We start from the raw sequence: 27565 nt of genomic DNA on the forward strand, positions 1-27565 counted from the left end.
ATGACGGACAGTCGGAAACGTCAACGAGACGCGGCCGGGGACGAGGAGCAGCGCGCCGGCACCGTGGCCAATCTGGCCATGGCGCAGGACCAGGACGCAGACTTCAGGGACTTTATGGACAAAGTGTGCGACTACCTGCGCAGTCAAGGGCTGCAGGAATGCGAGAGCAAGTTCAGAGGTGTGTGTGTGTGTGTGTGTGTGTGTGTGTGTGTGTGTGTGTGTGTGTACATGCGTGTTATGATCTGCTCTGTCTGGTATATCTGGTATCTAGCCCAAAACAAACTAATTAGGGTCCTGCTTAACCTTCCCTATCAGACTCACCTCACCGCTACTCACCAGTTAAGAGTGGCGTGGCTCAGAGTAGATGACAGATTACAGCAACTTGCAATGGGCCTGGGGGCCAGTTGCACCACCAGAACGTTCAGAAAGTTCTGCCCTAAGTTAGGGAGTAAAGTCCTTACTAGAGGCTTAGTAACTACTAGTTAGTTTGTAACTAAGTGAGTTACTAACAGGTGTTGCACCACGACTTCTTAAGGCATAACGTAACTAGTAATGCGTAGACTGTTCCTAAAGTAATGTATAGTCGCATAAAATGACGTCATAGCTCCCGAATCCAATGAAAGCGAACTGTTTCTAGAAAGAAATAAAGCTTGTATCGTCTTTTGTCAACAGAGACCTGAGACCTCCGTCTCTCCACTGGCATGTGCAGTACAGTACAGTAGGGGTCAGTGTATTTTCTGGCCATTCATGATTCTGTTTTATATGTGTTACATTTAAATTCAGAAAACAGTCCAAAACAGTCCAAAACAGCCCGTTTCTGAATACTGTTTGGAAGTTGCAAAACAAAACTTAGAATTAGGTATTGTAAGAACAAAATAAGACCCGGTTCCAGATACTCATTGCTGTGGTTCAAAACAGAATGAAGAAGTCCCTGCCCTGGTCCGAGCGAGAAGCAATCGGTTTTGATGCACGCTGGCTGCTCCTAGAGGTGGGACGTTCGCAAACGAATCAAGTCTTTTGAACGGCTCTTTGAAATGAACGATAGGATTCGGTGCACAGTAGGGAGACGTTCCTTTCTAGGGAACAGTGGTGGGAAAAGTACTAAATGTCTTTACTTAAGTAAAAATATCAATACTGCAATCATCCAGATATTTTCTCTAGGAATAGTGCCCGCCGAGGGGTGCTTAAAGGTGGGTACTCGGGGCCCAGCGATGGGCCTGGTCCCTGGAGCTCTGGAGGTTCCAGGGACCCCCTGGGTCTGTCTAAACCGACCCCCAGAAGGGTGTCCCTAGTCGGGCTTGGGGCGGCGAGGGTGGTCCCTGGAGCTCTGGAGGTTCCAGGGACCCCCTGGGCAGGCCTTCCCTGTCCAGGGGGTGGTTAGACAGTCTAACCCAGGGACCCCCTGGGTCGGTCCAACCCGACCCCCAGAAGGGTGTCTTAACTCGGGTTTGGGGTGGCGAGGGTGGTCCCTGGAGCTCTGGAGGTTCCAGGGACCCCCTGGGTCGGTCTGAACCGACCCCCAGAAGGGTGTCCCTAGTCTGGCTTGGGGCGGAACCAAAAGTCCAAAAAGTCCAGAATACCCAGCCGGGCGGAAAAGTTTCAAAGTCCAGAGTATCACCAGGTCCCCGCGGAGCTTGCGGCGCGGGCCGCAGGCCAATAGTGCCCGCCGAGGGGTGCTTAAAGGTGGGTACTCGGGGCCCAGCGGTGGGCCTGGTCCCTGGAGCTCTGGAGGTTCCAGGGACCCCCTGGGTCGGTCTAACCCGACCCCCAGAAGGGTGTCCCTAGTCGGGCTTGGGGCGGCGAGGGTGGTCCCTGGAGCTCTGGAGGTTCCAGGGACCCCCTGGGTCGGTCTAACCCGACCCCCAGAAGGGTGTCCCTAGTCAGGCTTGGGGTGACGAGGGTGGTCCCTGGAGCTCTGGAGGTTCCAGGGACCCCCTGGGTCGGTCTAAACTGACCCCCAGAAGGGTGTCCCTATAGTCGGGCTTGGGGCGGCGAGGGTGGTCCCTGGAGCTCTGGAGGTTCCAGGGACCCCCTAACCCGACCCCCGTTCAGGCCCAGAAGGGTGACCCAAGTCGGGCTTGGGGCGGCGAGGGTGGTCCCATCCAGATATCCTAGAAAGGAACGTCTCCCTACTGTGAACCGAATCCTATCGTTCATTTCAAAGAGCCGTTCAAAAGACTTGATTCGTTCGCGAACGTCCCACCTCTGGGAGCAGCCAGCGTGCATCAAAACCGATTGCTTCTCGCTCGGACCACGCATGGACTTCTTCATTCTGTTTTGAACCACAGCAATGAGTATCTGGAACCGGGTCTTATTTTGTTCTTACACTACCTAATTCAAAGTTTTGTTTTGCCACTTCCAAACAGGATTCAGAAACGGGCCGTTTTGGACTGTTTTGGACTGTTTTGGACTGTATTCTGATTTAAAAGTTAAAACATTTAAAACAGATTCGTCAGTGGCCGAAAAATACACGGACCAGTAGGCCTACAGACTGTAGGCCTACTGTACTGTACTGCAGGCTACTGTAGGCTACAGTACACAAGTCACTGATATGCGCGCACAGGGCGAGCGCATCCCTGCGCAGCGCACTGCCCTGCAAACGGATTGTATCCCCCGTTGTGAAATAACGCAGAGCAACGCATATTTGGAGACACAGGGGAAGAGAGCGCACCGTTCAATTCGCTGTTGTGCTGTATGCAGTGGTTGAAAAGTACTCAAATTAATTAAAAAAAGTATCAATCCTGCAATATATAAATACTCTATTAATAGCAGACACATCGTGAGCTTGTAGATCGACTATTTTCAAATGGCCGAAATATAGACCTATATAGGGCTTAATGTAGGTCTATGTTTTAAACAGATGGGTCGTTTCATTGTTGAATTAATTAAATATCCGATATAATGCTGTCTGCCACGTTAGAAGTGAAGTTGCTCTACTCCCATAGAGATAGGTTACTTAGTAAAGACTGTGCTGCCCAAGGGGTGGTGTGTAAATATTTAGTTGTTACTTAGAGATACGTAAGAACTAATTTGTGTGGTGCAACACCTGACATTTTAGTAATGCGTAAGTCTTGACTTAGAAGCCATTTACGTTACAACTAGGCTACGTTATAACTTAGTAACAGCTGGTGCAACCCCGCCCAGTGTACAAGATAGGCTACACTACGTACACCACTAAAGCCCCTTATCGACTGCAGCTTTAGCACCACACCACACTACACCACACAACACAACACCACATAAAAATATCTACATTTTCCATTACACAAAAGTACCCCTATCGGTAAAAAAAACAAATTGACCATTTTAACTGTGATTATAATACAATATAAATTTGTATTACAACTATCCTAAATTATAATACACTATATTGGATTATAACTGTGATTATAATACACTATAAAGTATTAATGTATTACTATGATAATTATAATACACTATAATAGATTATAATAGTGGTTATAACACAATAGAATCTATTATCATGTATTACAACTACATCCTGGTGGTCTAAATGAAAAGTCAGTGAGTGATCATCATTATGAAGTGTTTGGCCCTGTTTGGCCTAGCCCAGACCTACTCTAGATTGGATACCTTTTAGTACCACGTTTAGTAGCCTACCACTTTCACACCACTCTACCCAGGTCCTTGTAGTGGAAAACCTGGCACAAGTTGGCGGTGTGGTGTGGAGTGGTGTGGTGTTGGGCCTGTGGAAAATGGGCTTAAGATACCCATGTACCTGTCAAAATACTTTATAAACGTTAAGGACATCCACTACAACACCAGAGGCAGCACCACAGATCATGTTCAACCCAAAGTCAACTCAAACAAAGGGTCAAACTCGTTCTTCTGCTATAGGCTACAACCAAAAATGTGGAACGCCTTACCGAAGGCCTTAAATTGGGAGTGTGGTTCCCTAGCATCCTTTAAAATCGCCCTGAAAAACCACTTACAGGCGGCAGCCATTCGCAACTGGCAATAACTACTGACCCCTCTTTGTATTTACCTACTGTATATATTTCTTTGCACTGTTTATTTGATTTTGATTTACTTTTTGAAGCGGTGAAAACCGCTTCCTATGAGTGGCTTTGTGTGTATCACGCCCATATATGGTCATTTTAGTCCAGAATGAACAGGCTTTTTCAAAAACAGAATGTATGTCACCTCATGTCCATATATGGTCACTACAGGCCAGAATGAACAGGTTTTTCCTGTCCCGTACGTGCAAAATATCAGTCCAGAATGAATAGGCTTTTTCAAAAAGCAAAATGTGTGTCCCATGTCCATATGGTCATTTCAGTTCAGAATGAATAGGCTTTATCTGTCCTGTACGTCCAGAATATGTGTGCGGTGTCCCTCCCGGTCAGATGAATGGATACTTTGAGGATTGGTCAAGCAAGCTTCACATGATAATTTGGCCTTCAGGTTTTATCTGTCTTGTACATGCAATAGGTCTCACCTATGTATGACAAATAGCCGCATAAGAGCAAAAGCAAAGGCACAATAAGAATATACAGATGCTAACAGAATGGTAAAAAGGAGCATTAAAGCAGACAAGAGTAAATACATTGAAAATCTAGCAGAAGTTGAAAAATTTAGTAGGCCACAAAGATAACAGAAACTGAAATAATTATAGAGGGATGCAGTTGACAAACAACTAAGAGACCAGCAAGCAGGACTTTTTATATATATTTTTAAAACCTATTATACCGGCTGTCATACCGGCTCTCCAGACAATTCTATACTAAGATTCACCGCTTCACTTCGAACCGAGGTTTGATTTTTTTTACTATATCTATAGTACTGAGTTCTATCCGTCTGTCATTCAATGTTATTTGAGATACTTCAATGGTTTCTTGTGTAGGCCTAAATAAGCCAAGTGCTTTCCTAGGATCTCCTTAAAGTTTTAGTTGACCTTGTACCAGTGAACTGTACCGTCATGAAACTGTACCTTTTTTATGCAAACTTCGAATAAAGTCTTCAATCAAATCTATCTGTTTACAGATAACCTTCAGTTCGGTTTAGACTTGCCTTTTTTGGTTAAAGTCGCATATTTTAATTTTAGCTACTCACTCGAGTCGTCATTAGCCTAATCTTAGACGCCGTTGCGGGATGGAGAACAGGGTTAATGACAAATGATTTTGAGGACGACTGCTTTGATCACAACTTCACAAGTGGGGGCTCAGGGCTTGTGTGGCCGGCTATTTTAACAAGAGGCGGCAACCCCTCGGCGAGCACCCCTTAAAACTGTTTCCGGTTTGGTGTTTCCTGCCAAAGTGTAGTCCGTTTTGACTACAGAATTAAAAAGTTTTTTTTGATTATTATTTTTTTTATTTTTATGATGACGTCACAATCGGCAGATGACGTCACAATCGGCAGCAAATCTGGATAGCCTGTTTTGAGAACCCGTGGGATACTTTTAACCTTCACCTTCTCAAAACCAGAGAAAGACACAACGGTCAGAAATGGGACTTTGTGAGGATAGAAGGTGCTAGTGGGACCCCAAAAAAAGGTTTTAAAATAGGAAAAGTGAAATTTCATGGTGTATCACCTTTAATGTGCGAAAAACGGCTGTATGGAAACGCCAAGTTGTTAATTATATTTTGGACCACAATGGAAACATTAAGTCCCCATGCAGGACTTTATTGTCATCCTTTTAGCCATCATGTCTTACTGTATCAGGTGATGTTTACATTTCTGACTGACTAATATAGCATTCAATCAATCAAAAGCCTATTTCCATTGCACTTAAATGAATGATGTAGTAGGCCTATCATGGTTTAGGTGGTGGGAGTGGGAGAGCCTTATGTGTGTGGTATGTCCTTGTTTATGTTTTTGTTCAGTGTTGTTGGATTGTTTTTTTTTATAAAAAGAAATAATTGATGACTGTAAATTACATATGATCATGTGATAAATTACATGGTATTGGAATTTCATAGACTGACATACTCAGATGCCAGCTTTTTGAGATACCAGCTTTTGCTTCTTGCCAGTTCAGATGAACACTGAGTTTAATATCTTAATTACCTTTTGTGTGTGTGTGTGTGTGTGTGTGTGTGTGTGTGTGTGTGTGTGTGTGTGTGTGTGTGTGTGTGCGTGCGTGCGTGCGTGCGTGCGTGCGTGCGTGCGTGCGTGCGTGTGTGTGGTGCTTCGATACCCCTCAGAAGAGCACCTGGAGAATATGAGCATAGGGTAAGTGTTGTGTCCCTGTATAGTGTGTGACTGTTTGACTGTTTCAACTGCCTACAATAACAGCTCTGAATCTGATGGCTAACTTTGGCGATCTCACAGATCCTTAATTTCTTATCCTCTCTCTCTCTCTCTCTCTCTCTCTCTCTCTCTCTCTCTCTCTCTCTCTCTCCCTTTCTCTCTCTCTCTCTCTCTCTCTCTCTCTCTCTAGCCCCCTTGGTGTGCGTCTACACATCCACCACTGTCTCAGGAAGCTCTGGCAGATAACAGCAGAGCCTAACAAGGTCATTTCCAAGGTAATGTGTGTCTTCTCAAAACTCTGAATTAGAACGAAAACTTTAGACACAAACAGACAAAGGAGGCAAACTGAGAGATACCACGGTCAGTTTTAGCCCTGAATACATGACGGTCATGCTGCCACCTCAACCTCGCGTCCAGTGAGGTAGACAAAGAGCAACGGTTTGAGCTACAACGTAGGATTTCAAAAAGTGCTTACCCAAGACTCATTTTGGTCAGACATTATGCCGTTCAACGAGAATGATATGCGGATTGTTTAATAAAGAGCATTTTTATCCTATTTTCCATTGTATTTCCTGTATTTCCCCCCTCTATTGTAGAGTTGCGTCATCGCCGCCATCGCTGTCATCGCCGTTCACTGTATTGAACGGAGATGACGCGACTAGAGATGACGCAACTCTCCACTAGAGGGGGAAATACAGGACATACAATGGAAAACAGGATAAAAATGCTCAAACCGTTGCTCTTTGTCTACCTCACTGGACGCGAGGTTGAGGTGGCAGCATGACGGTCATGTATATGACCGTCATGTATTCAGGGCTAGGGCAGTTTATGGGCCCAAATAGCAAATACCAGAAGACAAACAGATACCCCAGTAGTTTTGGTCTCAACTGTGACTGGTTAGAATTACAACCTTATTGAACTGTGGACACACAGTGCAGGTCAACAAATGTCCATTCTTGGTAGGAATGGACAGTTTCCAAGTGGCCAAAACAAGTTGTTCGGAAGAGATCTTAGCAAGAGGCTAATGCTTTGTTGTATGAGAGAGGAGTTCAACTACATTATACAATAATGTGTGAGACCTTTTCCAGCATTTTGGTATTCCTTGTTGAGCATAAAACTTCCAAGTTTGTAATAAATATATCTAAAAGAACGGCAGATAGTGAAATGAATAAATACTTTCAAATTTTAACTTGACTTGTTTTTCTTCTTCAGGTTTTTAACGACCCCATCCATGGGCATATTGAGTTCCATCCTGTTCTCATCAGTATCATTGACACACCGCAGTTCCAGAGGCTTCGCAACATCAAGCAGCTGGGAGGGCAATACTGGGTGTTCCCCGGAGCGTCCCACAACCGCTTTGAGCACAGCATTGGGTAGGCTATGACTGTAGTATTTCACGAGTGGGGTTAATCATGTACCACAACAATGCCAATACTATGTACTGTGGGGAAAATATCAGGCTCAATTCAATTGTATCCATACAGCAGTTTTACCAGTTTCAAAGTATTTGGGGCGTTAATCTGTATTTTGAGAGAGACCAGACTGAAAATATATGTCCAGGATCCAATAGAGCTAATTAAACCATACATTTTGTTTACTGTATGGGTATACAATAGATGTTTTGTTGTCTTAATATCAGTCAGTTGCTTGTGTGTGGCTGTACATTTAAAGTTTACTGTTGTTATATCCGGGATGCAGAATTGTTGTGCAGTGGTTGCAAAACCATTTATCATTATTCTTTATTATTCATGGATCAAATTTAAAATGCAAATGAGGAAAAAGTTACATGTAAAAAAATACCTTACAGCTCCCCTTAATGATGTCAAATGTGTTAACAACACACTTGATGTGTTGTTGCAGGGTGGGGCACCTTGCAGGAAAGCTGGTCCAAGCTTTAGATGAGAGGCAACCGGAGCTGCTCATCTCTCCCAGAGACATCCTTTGTGTACAGATCGCTGGACTCTGTCATGACCTGGGTACGATGATTAAAGAACCAATATATATCACAAACCATCAAAAGTAGCAGATCCACAGATCTTGTCAATCTGCTACTTTTGATGACTTTGAATTTTGATCCTGAAAAGAACAGTTCCATCGTCAGAGACAGTCTACTCTATTGACCACCCCTCATTCTTTCCCTCTACATCAAACCTGAAAATGGGTGTTCTACAAGATCACAACGTGGCACATTGTGACCCGTTGTGAGCTTGTAGATCGGCTGTTTTTGCCTTTAGACATGCCCAGAATTCGTGACAGCCAGGGTTACAAAACCAACTTAATCGAAATAACATTTTAACACATTATCCGGCAGAGGTTTTCTATAATAGTCTGTCATTTGATTTCTGGGAAAATGAAACTCAGAACGTGCAGCTTGCACTGCAATGTGAGCTGTTTGGTACTGTTTATATTAATAAATAATGCTCAAAATTAGCTTGGAGGGCCGGTCTGATGCAATGCAATCCGACCCTGATGTGAGGGCATGCACACACGCATGCAGTCCATCCATTTGTAGATCTAATTCCAACACCAGTTCCATCCCCATAATTTGTAGCTCTAATTCCATCACCTGTCCCATGATTTTTTGATCTTATTTGATAGACAGTGACATCCCCATGATTTGTAGGTCTAATTGGATAGTCCCATCCCCATGACTTGTAGATCTAATTATATCAGTCCCATCCCCATTATTTGTAGGTCTAATTCCATCGCCAGTTCCATCCCGATGCAGTCCCATCACCATGATTTATAGGTCTAATTCGATAGCCAGTCCCATAACCATGACTTGTAGATCTAATTTGATAGACAGTCCATCCCCATGATTTGTAGGTCTAATTCGATACAGTCCCATCCCCATGATTTGTATATCTAATTCAATCGCCAGTTCCATCCCCATGATTTGTAGGTTTAATTCCATTGCCAGTTCCATCCTTATGATTTGTAGAGCTAATTCTATCAATCCCATCTCCATTATGTGTCTGTCTAATCTGAGTTCCCAGAAGGGTTTTTTTTTTTTTTCCCCCGCCACTAGGGAGGCGAGAAGAACTTCTGGGCCAAAACTATGATATCAGACTCTGAGCTGGGACAATACTGGATGTAGAGCCCTCTGCAAACCTTCAAAACATTCAGAATAAAAACCAAACAACAACACTACAACAATCTGTAGCCCATGTTTCGAGGTGAATCCTACCAGACTAGTGTCGGTCTAATTCCATCACCACTGTTTCACCACTTCTACAAACTTTATTTCAATCCCTCACCCACACTCTGCACATAATTTGAAGCACATATCTTGGAACGGGTAAGGACTAGTACCATAATTTGTAGGTCTAATTCGATCGCCAGTTCCATCTGCATGATTTGTTGATTCCATCAGTTCCATCCCCATGGGATTTCTGAACTGTCCATAGCCCACCAGAGAAGCTGAGTGAGTAGACGGAAATGGTGCCGTTTTATAGTGCGCTTAGGACCAATTTTATGAGGAAAGGTTGAAAATTGGCGAAGTGCTCCTTTAACCTCAGCAGTTATCTCATTATGATACTTCTACATCACAGTAGTTCATGAGCAAATGTGTCAGAGTAATAAAGCGGAGTCATTAATCAAAGACCAGACCAGAACAGAGCATAAGCATTGATTGAATATTTTATTAGACAAAGAGATCTAGAGAGCTCCACAAATGAGGGCCTCTAAATGTAATGAATGATTGATGATTGATGTTTTGAAGTCTATTTGCCTTGTAGGGTATGGGTGAAAACATATTTAATATCATTTTAAACTTGAAGTACAAAGTTATTTTCAGTCAGTTCTAACCAAAATGGCTATTATCTCAATGTTTTCCTCGCAACATAATCACGGGCAGAAACCTCATATCTCCAAGTTTCAAATGTGTACGTCTTTTGGTAAAGCAAAGCCCTGCTTCATCATACAAGACCGTCGCAAAAAAATAGTGAAAACAGCCGATCTACAACATGCTTGTAGATCTGCTGTTTTCACTAGTTTAGTACATTTTATAGATGATAAATACAAAACTAACGGTTTCCACCCAACAACGACGATATGCTATAAATATAAGGTGCTTGGAGTGAAAATTATAATGTAGGGGTGCCTCGGATTAAAAACATATTTGAGGGGTGCCCTGAGACAAAAAGGTTTGGGAACCCCTGCTCTAGATGCATCACTTAAAGGGATATTTCACTTTCAAAAAGACTTTTGGTCATTTTATCATCTAATCAGGCTTTTATGAACACCCTGAACAGTTTTTAATTTGCTTGATTCAGTATTTAGATATTTGATGTAAATGTTATCAGGAGGCTTGATCCAGAGCCTCTCCACATACACACCCATTGTAACTTCAAACTCCATTTTAACCATGATAGATTCATTAAAAACACCCATTATATTTTTCTGTTGATTCATACTACCCTCCTAATACGTGAGCAGGCCGTGTTTTCTCGATAACTTTTTTCATTTATTTTTAAAAAGTCTTTGGGAAAATGAAAAATATTGAATACAAAAATGAATTATTAAAAATAAATGAAAAAAGTTAGCGCAAAACACGGCCTGCTCACATATTAGGATGGTATTATGAGTCACCAGAAAAAATAACGGTTGTTTTTAATGAATCTATCATGGTTAAAATGGAGTTTGAAGTTACAATGGGTGTGTATGTGGAGGGGAACTGGGCCTGGAGGGCCTGATAACATTTACATCAAAGGGGTGTACCCTAAGACGATAAAATGACCAAAAGTTTTTTTGAAAGTGGAATATCCCTTTAAGTCATCACCATCCTTACCAATATTTAAGAAAAATCTGAAACAATATCTTATTTCTTCCTCACTGTAGTACACATGATTTCATCTACGGACGAGTTATCTTACTTAATGTATTTTGTACATGTATTTTTTTTAATGTATTTCTTTCTCTTTTGTGCAGTTTCTATGTTTTTATTTCTTTATTGCCCAGCTGCTCTCTTACATTTTATTTTGTATTGTTCTTAGTGAACTTTTATCTGTTTAATTAATGACCTCTTCCACTAAGGAAAGGATTCAAAATAAGCCTTTTGGCTTATTCCTCTCCTTGCACAGTATTTTGTATCCTTGATATTGTTCTATTTTTTATAACAATGTGCAAATAAAACTAAACTAAACTAAACTACCGGCAAAAAGTACTGACCGAATCACTCAGCCTTGTGTGGAGAAACAAAGTGTCTCGTTTTTGCAACTATGCCTAAACCTAACCCCTAACCACTAGGGGGCAGTAAAGTCGTTGGCATGGGTGACGTAGGCCCTACTGGCCTGCCTGCAGGCAAACTCCTGCAGGGACGCGATAATGGAGTCCGTAGGATACGGGTGTGAATAAATTAAGAATCCGCGTCTTGTGATTGGCTGAACGGAGGTCGGGAGCACTCTGCTGTGTTCACATGGACCGCACGGAGGTGCCGAAAGTCGGGGGGGCGAAGATTTACTATTCTGCCCATAACGGCACATAACTCAGTAACGGCGCTGAGTCGGCTCATATGCGATCGTCGCAACACTCGACACGGCGAGTCAACTGTCAACTCTAGGCTATCAATCAACTCTCTAAACTCTAATCTAGCGCAGCGTAGTTCATTTGGACACGGAAGTTAGAGTCTAGATATACCCGAACCCCCCCTCTTCATTCGCTAACAGCGAATTAATTCATACACCCACGTTCATTTTACTTCATTCTCATTCGCTACAAGCTACTTCACACACGCCCTCATTTCTCAGTGTATTCCTTATTATGCAGCCTCTGCTCACTGCTCATTCTGCGACCGAGTATTTCCCGGTGAACCTAAGTGCAAAGGTGGGGGCCGATGGGCAAGGAGGGTTGCGAGCTTATGAGAAACAACTAAAATAAGACCTTAAAAACTGGCGAAAACAGTTGCGTGCATTAGTGGAAGATGACGATAAAGGAAACCATTAAAATAATGGAGAACATTAAATTAACTTCTGAAAAGCCTACACGGCCTTAAAACATGGCAAAAACTGTTGCGTGCATTAGCGCAAGATGAGATGAGGATAAAGGAAATCATTAAATGGAAAACATTAAATTAACTTCTGAAAAGGCTTCTAAGCCCACACTATAGCCTACTAAAAACTACTTGAACCACGATCTTGCCACACGTGAATAATTGTGGTTGTAAACAATAACACAGACAATATAAATCCTTAGTCTAGAAGAAAAGGATACCATCATGGCCCCAAATAACGTTTAAATATCTTGCAATTGGCGACAAGTCTCTTACTAAATCGGCAAGAGTGCCTCTCATTCTCAATACATAAAGGCTAAGCTATATATTAACCTCTCCATCATCAGCAATAGTCAGTGATGCGTGTTCCCCACACTCCCTTTGCGCTTAGGTTCACCGGGAAATACTCGGTCGCGCTCATTCTACATGTTCAGCTGTCAAAGCAGGTTGTGTGATGTGTGTTGGAAAAATCCTCCCTGTGGCATTTAGCCTCAGTTGTAATGGATGCTCTGTGATAGGATAACATGTGGATTGCACCATGGTTATTCCATGATTGTGGTATGATGAAATGTTGATTGTACTATGGTTATTCCATGATTGTGGTATGATGAAATGTTGATTGTACTATGGTTATTCCATGATTGTGGTATGATGAAATGTTGATTGTACTATGGTTATGCTCTGGGGGGTATGAGATAGCAGATTCTGTGTTATGTTATGGTTACACAGATAAATCTGTATATCATCAGAGCAGAGCCCATCCAAACTCAATGCAATATCATTGCATAAATGGTTATATTATTTCTAATAAATGTCAAATTGTTAACTCTAAGCTGAAGAGTTTAAATGAAACTTTAGATCTTTTCTATTCTAATCTCAACTATCCTCCCCTCTCTTTTCAGCTCTCCTCTCTTTACCTCAACACATGTCCCTCTGGTGTTTTGTTTGGTCTGATCACGTGTGTTTCAATGCATTTTTTTTACTGTCTTGATTCTGTCAAGTGAATTACCTGGTTCCCTTTGATTTAGACTCCTGTATTAACACACAGGCTGCGCGAGAGCGCCATCTATTGTAAACAAATGAAAAGACAATTGCACGTCAACAGCTGGGTTTAAAGGCATGTACCTGTATGTCTTTGGCGGGCATTGTGTTAAGCGGCACTATGTAACAAACAAGCGATGTGGGAAAACAATGGGAGTAAAGCCATTTTACCGATCCCAGATGGAATGGATATGAATGAGGAAGTGGAAGTCGGGCAGCAACGGCTTTCTAGATGCATCATGGGAAATTACCAGCTGCCGCTGCAGCACCTACTATTTACCTTGTTACCATGGTAACCAGTTAACAGACGTGATAACGGGGCCACAGCACTCCACAGGGCTAACCCGTATCACGTTCCTGGACGTGTTGGGCAGCCCAAGTGTTAATACAATATTACAACATAACATGTACAATTGGGGTGTCAACATTCCGCTTGCAAGTAAATGAAGAACATCTCTCTCCTCATGCTTCTTCCATATCCAGGACATGGGCCCTTCAGCCACATGTTTGACAAGATGTTCATCCCCAAGGTGCGACCAGGATATAAATGGAAGGTAAGAAATGACCCCAGTACCGACTCATTTTATTGTTACGGGTTGCCTCATTTCATTCTCATGTATTACCTGTTTAATTTTCAATACATTCAAGAAATGAAAATGGAGCATCGTTGAAGCTACGAAAGACAGGCATGAGAGGTGACCTGGCCCCATGCTCTATCAACCAAGCCTACTACAAAATGAAAACATGAAAACTGACCATGCATGTCGTTACAGATGACAAATACATTTTCTATTCGACATGCTGAATGGAACATCATTTTTTCCCCATTCGGCTATCTTCTGTATTGTCGTCTTTATCCCAAATTCATTCCAATATACTACTAGTAAGACACCTGAGGGTGGAATGCGACCTCAGGGTGACATGCGACCAATTCTTGACCATCTGGCCAACCACAGCGTTTCTCTGACGATTCTAGTTGTTGTCATTCTGGGGGGAGTTTGTTCATGTTTTTGTGAGGGTATCAACCCTAGGAGACACGGGGAGAACATGCAAACTCCACATAGAAAGGCCCTATCGCCCACACCCTAGGTGGGGTTGGCGATAGGGCCTTTCTGTGTGGACATGGAGATGTGGTACAGAATGACTCATATATGGGCATAAAAAGTATGTCATGTGACATCACTTCCTGTACAGACAGTCAGACAGACTCGCGGGGAGAACATGCAAACTCCACACAAAAAAAGGCCCTATCGCCAACCCCACCTAGGGTGTGAGCGATAGGGCCTAAACATGGAGATGTGGAGAACACTATCCACCTGTTTCCGCGGGAGTTTACTGGAGATTATTTGGACCACACTTCCGGTTTAACAGCAGACATACAAGCTCACGTCGCGTCACAGATGCAGCCCGTTGTGAGCTTGTAAATCACACTCGGCTGCGGCGTCGGAAGCTCGGTGCAATGTCTGCGCAATGCACTATGGGGCGTTGGAAACCCGTGGATATATGGAGATAGTCCAGTCCATCATGTCATATGGGACTACCGTCATAGACAGTAGCCATTGTTAGGCCGGAGTCAATGGCTGTCTGTCTGACTGTCTGTACAGGAAGTGATGTCACATGACATACTTTTTATGCCCATATATGAGTCATTCTGTACCACATCTCCATGTTTAGGCCACACAGGTTCGCTCCATTTCTCCATGTATAGGTCCAAATGCCCAACGTCGAGCTTGACAAGGAGGATACCGCACATTGTACCTCATCCACCCTTTCTTCTCTCTCCTTTTGGTATCTTTATCCTCCTCCTCCTTTTTTGGAGCTGTGTGAAACACAGGCTCCCTATACGTGGCTGTGTGGGTCTGTGTGTGTGTGTGTCTGTCTGTCTGTCTGTGTGTGTGTCTGTGTGTATGTAGCCTGACTTCGGCGCGTAACTAGTGCCGCACCATTTACGCCACTCGCGCAATATATACATCAAAATGTGCGGCTCGGCCGGGAATGGTGTTCTATTACCTTTCGTTCCGATCCGCCTTACCATGCCGACGTAATCGGCAAAAAACGACGCTTAATTGTCCCCATTGACTTATAATGGGACAATGCAAGAAATCACTTTCAAGTATTTTTCTCTCGTAAACCATAGGAGCTACAGTTTCAAACCTCGGAGAGGAGATTCATAATGATTTTAAGAATGAATCGAAAAATAATTACATCACTCGGCCTCATGGTGGCGCTATAACGGCCCACTTTACGTTTTGCCCCGTAACTCTTGAACCGTGGATCGGAAAATTAAAATTCTTTTTTCCCTGGATTCCTTGGGTCAAGACGCATCTCCCCATATAGGCCACGCCCATTTGCGCCAGGATAGATTTTCCGCCATCTTGAATTTTCTCCAAAACACACTTTTTGCTCCTTTTCCTACATATTTTCTTCAAATGTCACACAAATCGGTACACATGATCTACACACACACACACACACACACACACACACACACACACACACACACACACACACAGCTCCACTTCACACGGGTGTGATTTTTTCTTTTTTATTCTTCTCTTTTTTTCACAGCCGCCCCCATATTTACTTTAGAAAATATATATTAAATTCTAAGAACGTTTCGAGTACCAGTTTGATACAAGAGCGAATAAGCGCTTAACTTCTGGAATCCTGTGCGTCGACTTAAAGTCGGATCCAGGCCTAATAACTTTATCTAGCCGCCCCGTTGCCACCTCCTTGTTACATTTTCTTTTCTGAGACACATTGTACCTCATCCACCCTTTCTTCTCTCTCCTTTTGGTATCTTTATCCTCCTCCTCCTTTTTTTTCTTTTTTATTCTTCTCTTTTTTTGTCTTTCTTAGTCTTGTGTATCCTTCTCCTTTGGCTACTGTCTATGACATGATGGACTGGACTATCTCTATATATAGTGTTATCCACATTTCGTGTAGCCGCCCCGTACAGGAAGTGATGTCACAACTCGCTGACATCACACTGACGTCACTCCCTTACAGAAGGAAGGTTTACGGAAGGAAGGAAGGAAGGAAGGAAGGAAGGTCACTCAAGTGACACGGTTTTTCAGAGTATCTGCGACCTTCGGTCGCAATAATTTCTCATGTAGGGACATGTAGACAGGTAATAAACAGGCTAGCAGCCAATAACATTTATGATGTGTGTGTTAGATTTAGGCGCGACCGAAACCATGGGTGACATGGCATAGACAGTAGTCAACAGTATTGTCAACAGCTTGATATGATCGTCTGGGCAGTCGTCAATCGCTATCTATTTACTGTAGTCCTACATGCTCCACATTCCACTCTGCCACTACTGCCAATCCCCTGCACCTCCCCAGCCTCTTCCCTGTGGTAACTTTCAGAATACAATTAATACAGGTACCCCATTACCTACGGACCGGTGCACACGTGCACGCAGAGGGCCATACATCATGCATGCCATATACGCACCACAGGCCGCAAAACAAACGGGAAGTGACCACAGAGAGCACCTACAACTCAGGCAGGGACAGAAAGTCGCACATCAATCCCTACTAATGTTGTGTTCTGCGCATTACATAGCGCTGGGTAGACTGCCCCGCCTGACCGGAGGAAAATGTGCTCTGTGATGCATCCTTTTTCCTGTTCATAGTCATCTTTGTGTTATCGTGTGTGTGTGTGTGTGTGTGTGTGTGTGTGTGTGTGTGTGTGTGTGTGTGTGTGTGTGTGTGTGTGTGTGTGTGCGTGTGCGTGTGTGTGTGTCTTGCAGCATGAGAAAGCGTCTCTGGCCATGTTTGACTACCTGGTGAAGGTGAATGGCCTGGAGTCAGTGATGAAGCATCATGGCCTGGTGTTGCCAGAGGACCTAGACTTCATCAAGGAGCAAATCGCCGGACCCCAGGACAACTCTCTCAGCGAGGTCAGAGTCAGCCTTGCAGTAATAACTATACATACCCTGCCACAGACACGGATTGAATGTAGGACGCCACAACTGATTTCTGTATTTTGGATTCCAAAGAGTCCACTACAGTAAACAATGTTAAGATTAAAGCGTATGGAGAGTATGGAAAAGTATGGAAACGTATGGAATTTAATTTGTTATTTCCAGTTCTGGATAAGTATGGGGAAAAGAAAATAGTTTGGGAAAAGTCTATAACCTCTATAGGTCTGTTTCTAAAATATAAAAGCTTGAATATCTCAAAATAAATAGATTTTACAAGGTGTATATTTCCTGCCATTGCAGAATTTCATATACAGTGCATGGCATCACAATCCAAAGTTGATCATTCATGCAGTCATGTAGTTATCACAAAAGTAAACAGTAAGTAAACAAATCTGTTCTGTATAATATAATAATATTACGTTCTATTCTATCTACATGTATTGAGCATTGGACACTTCCCCAAATTCTGTTTGGAGTTTTCTGAATCCACCCGAGTGCCTCGTCACTCTTGAATAATAGTCGGACAAGTACGTGTGTTGCCCTAGGGCAACCACAATAATTATTCAATCAAGCAGTTATCTTACCCATCTCTCTTGCTCCATTAGAACATGTATATAGTTCTCTTACCCATCATCTCTTTCTCTAGGACATGCGTCAGGAAGTGGCCAGAGCCAAGCCTCCATCCAGCTCTGGACACACGAATGTTGAGCTGCAGCCAGATGACCTGGAGGTCACTGTGAGTATCTAGCAGAGCATGTGAGCGGGGAGCGGAGTAGGAAGATATTTACGTAACGGGGAGCGGGTTTATAAAGCGGACTCAGAGCGAGGACCGCATGGGCATTGGACACTTCCCCAAATTGTGTTTGGAGTTCTATGTTTAAGGGCCGTACATCTCCATAAATGTACACATTCATGGAGATATACGGGCTTTAAACACAGAACTCCAAATACTCTTTGGGGAAGTGTTCCCTTAAGATAAGGGGAACCTGCCCTTTATAATGGCTTCCTTATCCTTTCCTTTTTATGACTGCGTTCGTTGTCGTTTCAATAAACACTGTGAATATACAGTGCTGCACAGACACAGCAGTGCTCTTTCCCAATTTATCGGTTCTTGCTGTATTTATAAAAGAGACAAAAAATATGGAGTGGAAAATTATATATCTTTTTTATTCATTAGGGGACAATAATGAGTACGATAGCACTGGTTAGTTTGGGTACTCTTTGGCCATGGTTCTTTGGAAACTCGTCAAACTTTCTGTGTAGGAGTGACTTATTTCGTGTTAATTTATTAAACAGCGTTTACAAGTCTGATTTGCCTAATCTAACAGCCAATAAGGCAAAGTCAATCGACTTTAGTTCTCCTTTCATGTTTACTGGTGAATTGTACATGAACATCCCTTCTGTTACTGTAAGGATCTCAATAACATTGTTGTTCTATTTTAGCAGTATTAAACTCTTTTATTTTCAACTTCTATATCCATATCTTCCATAAAGGTTAAACACTTAAAGGAAAACTTTGTTTTTTTACTACATGGGTTCATATTTTAGATTGTAAAAAGAGAAAATAAAAGATGAGTGTTAAAATGTTTTCATTTACTGCTTTCTATCGTTTTAGCCATTTTAGCGAGTTTGATTTCAGTGGGTGGGGGCATGCGTGCAAGTTGCTAAATAAGCCGATTTCTTTATTACTATTTACAGTAACACTACTGGCCTCCATAAGTCACATATGCCCATGAAAGATTGCGGTGCATCTTGGGAATGGGTTTATTATGTCTAAAAATACATATTTAGCCACTTGTACGCATGCCCCCACCCACTGAAATCAAAAACGTTAAAATGTCTAAAACAATAGAAAGCAGTAAATGAAAACATTTTAACACTTATGTTTCCTTTTCTCTAATTAAAATCTAAAATATGAACCCTTGTTGTAAAAAGACGTACTCTTTATTTTGTATCGCACTGAGATGCTTTTTTCGCCCACAGTGGCCGTACAAAGGTCGTCCCGAAAATAAATCTTTCCTGTACGAGATCGTGGCCAACAAACAGACTGGTATCGATGTGGACAAGTTTGACTACTTCGCCAGGTAGGATTCTCTTGTCCTCTTTGTCCACCGGTGTTGTGGTGGTGGATGGATGAACAGCAATATCGATCCTATAGTCTTTCTATTAGTATTATGACTTGATTTATGTGATTTATATTATCCTGTCTGTTCTCAGGGACTGCCATCACCTGGGCCTCCAAAATAACTTTGACTATCGCCGCTTCCTCCATTTTGCCCGGGTGTGCGAGGAGGAGAATGGAAAGAAGCTTATCTGCACTAGAGACAAGGTCCTGACCACCATGCAGCAAAGTGTTCTATAATTTTAGCAAGGCTGTGGTTTCTACGGCTCTTGGGGCTTATATTTTAACTTGAATGATTTGTTTCCAACAGGAGGCAGGTAATCTGTACGAACTGTTCCACACCAGAAACTGCCTCCACAGACGAGCGTACCAGCACAAAGTGGGAAACATCATCGAGACCATGTAAGTAATTTAACCACTTAAACCTATACTTAGTTGATTCGGATTCCCAAGGGCTCTACGTAGGGCCTCTCCAACTCTTTTTCCCGGGCTGAATCAGGGACACAGCATGTCCCTGGTTACTTACCGTGATGTCAGCTGGTAAGGGCTTGAGGGTACACCCACCTAGTGGTGGGGAGGACGGAACAGCACTTTAGATGAGTGTTTTATTCATGACAATTTACATTACATTTAACACTCTTTACTCTCCTTATTAACAGTCATTGCTTTAAAGGCTGTGATTGTTGATTATTATTATAATATATATACATTAATCTGTTCATTTTCATTTCTGTTTAGAATATGGGTTATAATGTTATTTGTTTTAAATTGTATTTCCATATTCTGTATTTACCTTGCATGTGTCTTATCACGTGGCCCCTTATTTTTAAATATATATCTTCCATTCTGTCTCCCTTTGAGAACAGTGAGAAAAGGCTGTAGACATTTTAGCTAGATATTTTTGTTGACTTGTGTGGACCTGTATATGTGCTTTTCTGCTGTGGTTGTGCAGGATTACAGAGGCCTTAATCAAAGCAGACCTACACATGCAGATACCAGGCTCAAGAGGGGAGATGTTTACGCTCTCCACAGCCATCGATGACATGGAGGCCTACACCAAGCTGACAGGTGAGTACCACTGTAATAACAATTATAATCTTTATTTATAGAGCAACTTTCATAAATAAATGTAGTTCCGAGTTAAAAACAGCAATAAGTCAAAGTCTAGTCAAGATTAAGGCTGCAACAACGAATTTGTTGCCAACAAATTTGATATCGATTTTTAACGGCAACGAATACAGGTATTTTGAGAAACTAAGTGACAAACCCAATCCACGGAATGTAGCGTAGCAGGCTGATATCCAGGCTGGTAGCATAGAACTGTGGTTTCACATGCTGTGCACGTTTCAACACAACAACGCGTCCCCGCGGCTGGATGTTTTGCATCACACAGGTATTTGACGTTGTTTTATTCTTAAATGCTGTGTATCGCTTGTGTCTCTCTCCGCCTCTTTCGTTGCAGTGCTTTGAAATCAGCGGTTTATGTCTGCCCAGTGATTTACTGCCTAGAGCTTCGGTGTACAACGCATGAAAGGAACACCATTGATGTATTAATGTACAAACTCACAGCATGTTACAATTTAGCTTGACAAATGTCTTTACTTTTTTTTATCAAATGTAAAAGTACAGTTATGTACAGTCAAGAAAGCTGTAATAAAATATTATCTCTGAAGGAAGAATATTTTTTTTTATTGTCTAAAAAATGCCTAAAACAACTTCAAGCTAAATTGTAATGGTAATTGCAAAAAAGTGCCATTGCCCGATTAATGGTTTAAATAATCGCTGATTAATTGATTATGAAAATAATCTTTTGTTGCAGCCTTTGTCAAGAGTAAAATTTAAACAGTGAAATTAAAAGGGGGAAAAACGTAAAAGGAGATAAATCAAGGTCATAGAAGTGGGTTTTTCGCTGTCTCTTAAAGCCATCAACCGACGTTTCTGTATGATATGTTCCAATGTTGCCATGTCCATTTAATATAAGCGACTTTGTCTTACTCTTCTGTTAAAGTCGCTCGTAAATATTATTGGTTGTTGCTTATTTTGTCCTTGATTCCTAATGTTGTTTAAACCAGTGGTTCTCAATCATTTTCATGTGACCCAAATTAATATGCATTTATTTGGCCACATCTGAAAATGTTCCAAGCCTATTCCAAATCATTGAAGGAAAACTCACCATTTCTTATTATGGCAGATCTAAAAACCTTGTGCTTGTGTTTTTGTTTACATATACCTGCTTGGTTGTTTCTCTCACATAATCCGGCAACACTGGTTATGTAGAGGCCATAATAGTTGCAGGTTAGTTCAAACCGGTTGAGTGTGACCTTTGACCCGTGTGCTCCTCGTGCCTGTGTGTCCATGGTGTGTAGATCACGTGTTCGAGCAGATCCTCTACTCCTCCTCTCGTGAGCTGGCCGAGGCCAGGGAGATCCTGACCAACGTAGTGCACAGACGTCTCTACAAGTTCCTGGGTCAAACCCAAGCTGAGGAACCCATCAAAGTCACTGAGGTGTGTGTGTGTGTGTGTGTGTGTGTGTGTGTGTGTGTGTGTGTGTGTGTGTGTGTGTGTGTGTGTGTGTGTGTGTGCGTGCGTGCGTGCGTGGTCTTTAAATGTACACTACTTTGCATTACTTTGCATTTAATGCATTTTTTTTTTAATTCAATAATATTTTTATACATTTTTCAGATTTTATGACAAAGACAAGACAAACAGACAGACAGCTCAGCTCAGACACGTTGCAAGCATTGATTGTCTCCACCAGCCGAAGGCATGGGGGAGAGTATGTTTTTGCCCTTGTCTGTCCGTGCGTCCGTCTGTCTGTCCGTCCGTCCGTCCGTGCGTGCGTCCGTGTGCCCTCCAGTTTGTTACCAGCTAATCTCCAGCGCCGTTGGCCCGGTCACTGCCAAAATGAGCACACACACTCCCTGGATGCCAATTCAGAACCTCTGCCCCACATTTTTCAAATGGTCAAGTTCTAGCGCCACCATGAGGCCGATGTTTGCAAAACACATTTCTGTACACTACTCTTAGAGATTTTGTCCACAAATCCTACAAATCGGTAGACAGTATCTCTACAGTCATGTGATCATCATGGTTATGTCCGATTTTCCATATTCCATCCTGATTGGCTACAATTGGCTTCCAAAGTTTGCAGGATTGCTCCATTTTGAACAAAATGCCTCAAATCATGAACACAGTGTGCAATCTTGGTGAAATTGGGCATGCACGTTCCCACTAGGCAGAGGAAGAAATGCCACTTCAAATTTCTCAAATCAGCCTCATGGTGGTGCTATAACAGGGCAATTTGTGTGGCCTGGTGGAGACCTGTGCTCGGAAGCACTGCTTCTAGTTGGAAGTTGTACCACTTGTGTTCACCTTCCCCATATTATTGTTCTAAGTGGTTCTTGTACCCTATTATCATTGCGGGTTGTAGGACTCAGGTGGCCCGATGCAAGATTATTTTAGGTGCCCTCCCACTCACACGCATATATGGGGAAGGAGGAAGGGGGAGAGGAGGCCACAGCAGCAGACAGTGGCATATTATACAATTATTGTGGTGTGTCTTGTGTGAGATTCCCTATCCTGAGCAACTTCCTCCACTCCTTCCGGGAGGCGAGTATTCCTACCGTAGGAGACGGGGTTGCATAAATTAGAAGGCGCGGCTTGTGATTGGCTGGAGCGGAGGTCTGGAGCGCTCGGCTGTGGTCACTTGGACTGCGCGGGCGTTTATCGTGCGCTTGCCCAGGCCTTACGGCCTGGGCATAAATATAACGATTGCATTCACCACGGCTTCGTAACTCGCGCCTGCGGCGCTTGGGCGCGAAGAGCAGGACCAAGGTCCGCTGGCCTTCGCGCCGCTTGCAATGTCGTGGACAATAACTGTGACATATCTAACCATAAAACGAGCGCTCCTTCAAACACCGTCTCCTACGTTTGGAACAATAGCTTCCGGGAGTATACCGAGGGCCGAGGCGTTCCCTGGCCAGTGTGGAGATATAATCCTTCCATTTGGTCTTTGGTCTACCTCGGGGTCTCCTCCCAGTGAGACGTGCATCGAGGACCTTCCTAGGAAGGCGCTCGGGAGGCATCCGTACTAGATGCCCGAACCACCTAAGCTGACTCCTTTACAAGTGAAGGAGCAGCAGTTCTACTCCCAAGTCTCTGGCCCTGCCTACTATATCTATTGTTTACGGTTTCTAAACTGTCTAATAAACTATAAAGATGCAATTGGAAATTGCGAGTGTGGTTGCCTTGAGGTGAGTCACACTTGCAAATATCTCTGTATCTGTCAGTTCTTGACCCTATTTGAGTGGTGCTAACCATTCCATCCTTGTCCCTTTCATGCCCATATAGAGATCCATGATATCATCAATATATCAATATATTGCCCTGTTAGGGCAAACACACTAAGTAATTATTCAATCAAGCAGTTCTCTTACCATTAGGACATGTACTGTATATAGTTCTCTTACCCATCATCTCTTTCTCTAGGAAATGCGTCTGCTCTGGCCAGGGGAAGTGGCCAGAGCCAAGCCTAAGCATCAGTCCGGCTCTGGACACGTGGATGTTGAGCTGCAGCCAGAGGACCTGGTGGTCACTGTGAGTATCTAGCAGAGCATGTGAGCGGGTAGCGGAGTGGGAAGATATTTACATAACAGGGAGCGGGTTTATAAAGCGGGCGGAGCAAACTCAGAGCGAGGACCGCCTGCTGCTCCAAGCCACTCCGGTCGGGGCCGTGCACCACATGTTGGAGCATGCCCCGTCACACAGACACGGACACAGACACGAAGAAATCCAGACGTGCACAGCACACGTCCCTGATCAAGATTGCTTTCAAATTTCTCTGTAATCCACACAAGTATGTTTATAAATGTGCCACTGGATCTAATCCCTGTCATCAAATTATTCTATTAGGATTAAAGGTTAAAGGTTTAGGCAAAGTTTTGTTTGCACGCCGCGAGTTGGACCACTCGGCTCATTTAGTTTGTCAGGCAAACAGTTACAACATCGGAGGCGCACTTCTCTAGCGGTCTTGAGCAGAGGTGAAGCAGTTCCGTGTGTGTCACAGAAGGGGGCATAACACAGAACATACTGAGACCCGGGAGGAAAAGCCTGGAACTTAAAAAAAGAACCATAAACACATTTCTTTCTCCATGTGTTTTGTGAAATTGTGAACCACTGATATATACCCTGTGTGTGTGTGACTCAACAGTGCCACTTGGTCACCAGCGGTATTGCAGCTCATGATACAAAGTAACATACAGACATAGTAACATACAGACAAAGTCACTCTTAGGAAACGGTGTGACCACCGCTCAAAAAGTGCTACCATGTTTCTTTGTTGATGAAATATTTTCTCACTGCATTTGTGATTACATAAGGCTGCTAGATGCTAGAGTCCATATACTAGTAAGACACTCAGGACGAGAAGCAGGGCGAGGTCGTGCCATGTCTGGAGATAGGCTGTGAGACCCCAAACATGCTTACTCAGTTATTTGTTTTATGTGAAAATCCTATGACGTCTATCACATCTGACATCGTAGATACAATCCCTTTTATATTATGCCCATGGAGATCCCTATCTGTACCAGCCACACAGATATTGCCTGTCTTCCTCCATATATGGGCATTCCCATATGAAGTCCTGTTAGATATGGGCTTAATATTGATGACATCAGGGATCTCCATATATGGGCATAGAGTGGTTCCCATGACATCACAACATACAATCCCTTTTATGAACCATACAAGGAGATCCCTGTCTGAACCAGCCACACCACTGTGATGTCACCTGTTTATGCCCATATATGGAGATCCCTGCTCTGAGTATCTGACATCACTGTGATGTCACCTGTGATGTCACAGTGAATAAAGCCTGCTTGATCAGTCTTTTTTTCTCGCCATGGTTTCAGGTGATTAACTTCGACTATGGGATGAAAGAGAAGGACCCAATCAATAGCGTGCGCTTCTACTGCAAGGACGACCCCACCAAACCCATCCCAATCAGCAAGGACCAGGTCACACCTCAACACTATTTCAAATGAATTATTTGATTGAATACTTTTTAGTCAGAAATGTAAAGGGTGCGTGGTACAGTAAGACACTGAAGCTACAGTACACAAAAGCATTCAATTCATCAACATGGCCTACAAAATTAACACAATAATACATGTCATCAACAAATACAAACACTATACTGTATGTACAAAATAGGTGGGGAAATTACATTTAACTCCCCCTTTTGGTCACCTGATATATTAAATCCTAGCGTAGTCCTAGCGTAGTAAGCTAGGATTTAAGCCAAATACAGACTTGACAAAGCCTCCCCCGTATAGCCTCGTTTATTCCGTTCCGCTAACGCCAAGCCAGGCTGAGAAGGAGCGACTTTGTCAAGCTAGGATCATAAGGCCAGGCTGAATGCGCGTTCATGTATTCCTTGATAAGACCATGTAATCGAGGGTCGATTCCTTGATCGTGACCAATCGCGGCACCAAAGACCAGAGCGGCGTTCTCCCTCACCCCTCCCCCCGCGCGGTGCGGATTTCCCAACGGTTCTGAGCAGCATGTATCTATTCTGCTCTGATCCTGGCTAACTTAAGCCAGGATGGTTGATAAAGGCCCCCGGTTACACATCCTTCAATGGATGGTGTCACTGTCAGGGAGGACATAGCATTAAAAGCTTTGCCTTTAACGCCTTAACAGCTTTGATTGGAAGTTTTACCATTTGTCGTTCCACTTCCCCTTATTATTGTTCTAATTGGTTCCTGTCCTCCGCTATATCTATTATTGAAGGTGTCTAAGCTGCTTCCAGAGACCTTTGGAGAGCAGATCATCAGAGTCTACTATAAGAAGACTGATGATGAACGGAGCATGGAGGCTGCCAAGAAGCACTTTGTCCAGTGGTGTACGGACAAGAACTTCTCCAAACCTTAGGTAATATGCAGAACACTCTCATTGTATAACATCTGACCAAGGGAGGGCGCCATTTGTGTGTACATTATTGTTTTTGGTGGGTTCCTAATGCTTGAGAGTGAGACATCAGATGGGGTGGGGATTCCTAACTGACTTTGCATTGGGCAGACATGTTAATATGGATTACGGTCCTCACCATGACTGATTTCAGTTATTTGAATTCCAGCTTGAGTCCAGCTTCTCTTACTCTGAACCTGTAACTGTAACACTGTTATTTTCGGATTCAAGAGTATGTGAATTGGTCAAACTAGCGATAGAATACTAGAACAATAGAATGTTCAGTTACATCTTCTATAAAAAAATAATGGTCTTGTATATCTCAAACCAATCTGTGATTTCTTTATCTGGTTGGCTGTATGTAGAGAAGAGCATCAACATAGGTTAAATAAAAAAAGTGTCGATCTACTCTTTAGTTTATATACTTTTGTGCGATGCTATAGTATGATCAAGTAGCATGTTAAAATATGGAGCTGGAGGTTTCTACCTGATAGCAATGGAATTATACTATTGTTAAATATTGCCCTCACAAGTATAGCAATACAAGAACACTCTCTCTCTCTCTCTCTCTCTCACTCACTCACTCACACACACACACACACACACACACACACACACACACACACACACACACACACACACACACACACACACACACACACACACACACAAAACATTGTAATTGTAGATTGTGACTTGGCCTAACAAAGATTTTTAGTCCTGAGATAGTTTTTGCTTTAATTCCTAGGTCAATAATATGTCCTATCGATGAATGTTGAACTGTGATCCCCACCAGTGTACACATTCAGTTAACAGCACTATTAATTAATATTGATAACCTCCTGTCTGTGTTTTGGTACACGCAGGACGTAGATGTGATTGCGCCAGAGTTCTGGATAAACAACACCTAGAGGTCCAACAAGAACTGACTGATCTGATCATGTTTTAATGGGACTCTCCTTTAGAGCTAGATTTGTATGACTCCTAATTATTAAGCACACTTTTTTCTGTATGCACTTTACCTCTGTTCTTGTTTCAAATATTTGTATTAGTTTTGAATTTATACATAACTTTACCTCTATTCTTGATCTATCGTTTAAACAGCATTGATGTGCCTGCACAATTAAGGGTTTCACCCATGTTACTTGTAATGTCATGTGACAATAAAGTTTGATTATGATTCTGGCAGGGGAAGGCCACAACCAAGTGGTTCAAGAGAGAACCACAGCAAACGCCCCACTCACACTCACACCCCCTACCCAACACCCCTGTTGTTTGTTGTCACTTTGATATAAGTCTATTGTT

General features: G+C 42.9%; 1 protein-coding gene across 1 annotated transcript; it reads left to right on the plus strand.

Moving 5' to 3' along the window:
- Positions 1 to 26224, plus strand: LOC308290646 (deoxynucleoside triphosphate triphosphohydrolase SAMHD1-like; the record flags this gene model as incomplete). Its single annotated transcript, XM_080732556.1, has 14 exons — positions 1 to 170; positions 6401 to 6485; positions 7423 to 7583; positions 8071 to 8186; positions 13724 to 13794; positions 16998 to 17147; positions 19155 to 19255; positions 19389 to 19500; positions 19604 to 19695; positions 20246 to 20361; positions 21660 to 21799; positions 23783 to 23890; positions 25204 to 25308; positions 26084 to 26224. 14 exons carry the CDS (start codon positions 1 to 3, stop codon positions 26222 to 26224), a joined length of 1668 nt encoding a protein of 555 aa, XP_080588682.1.
- Between the last annotated feature and the right edge of the window lie 1341 nt (positions 26225 to 27565).

Source organism: Nannobrachium achirus (assembly GCF_963921795.1).
Source record: "Nannobrachium achirus genome assembly, chromosome: 9".
NCBI classification, from domain to species: domain Eukaryota; kingdom Metazoa; phylum Chordata; class Actinopteri; order Myctophiformes; family Myctophidae; genus Nannobrachium; species Nannobrachium achirus.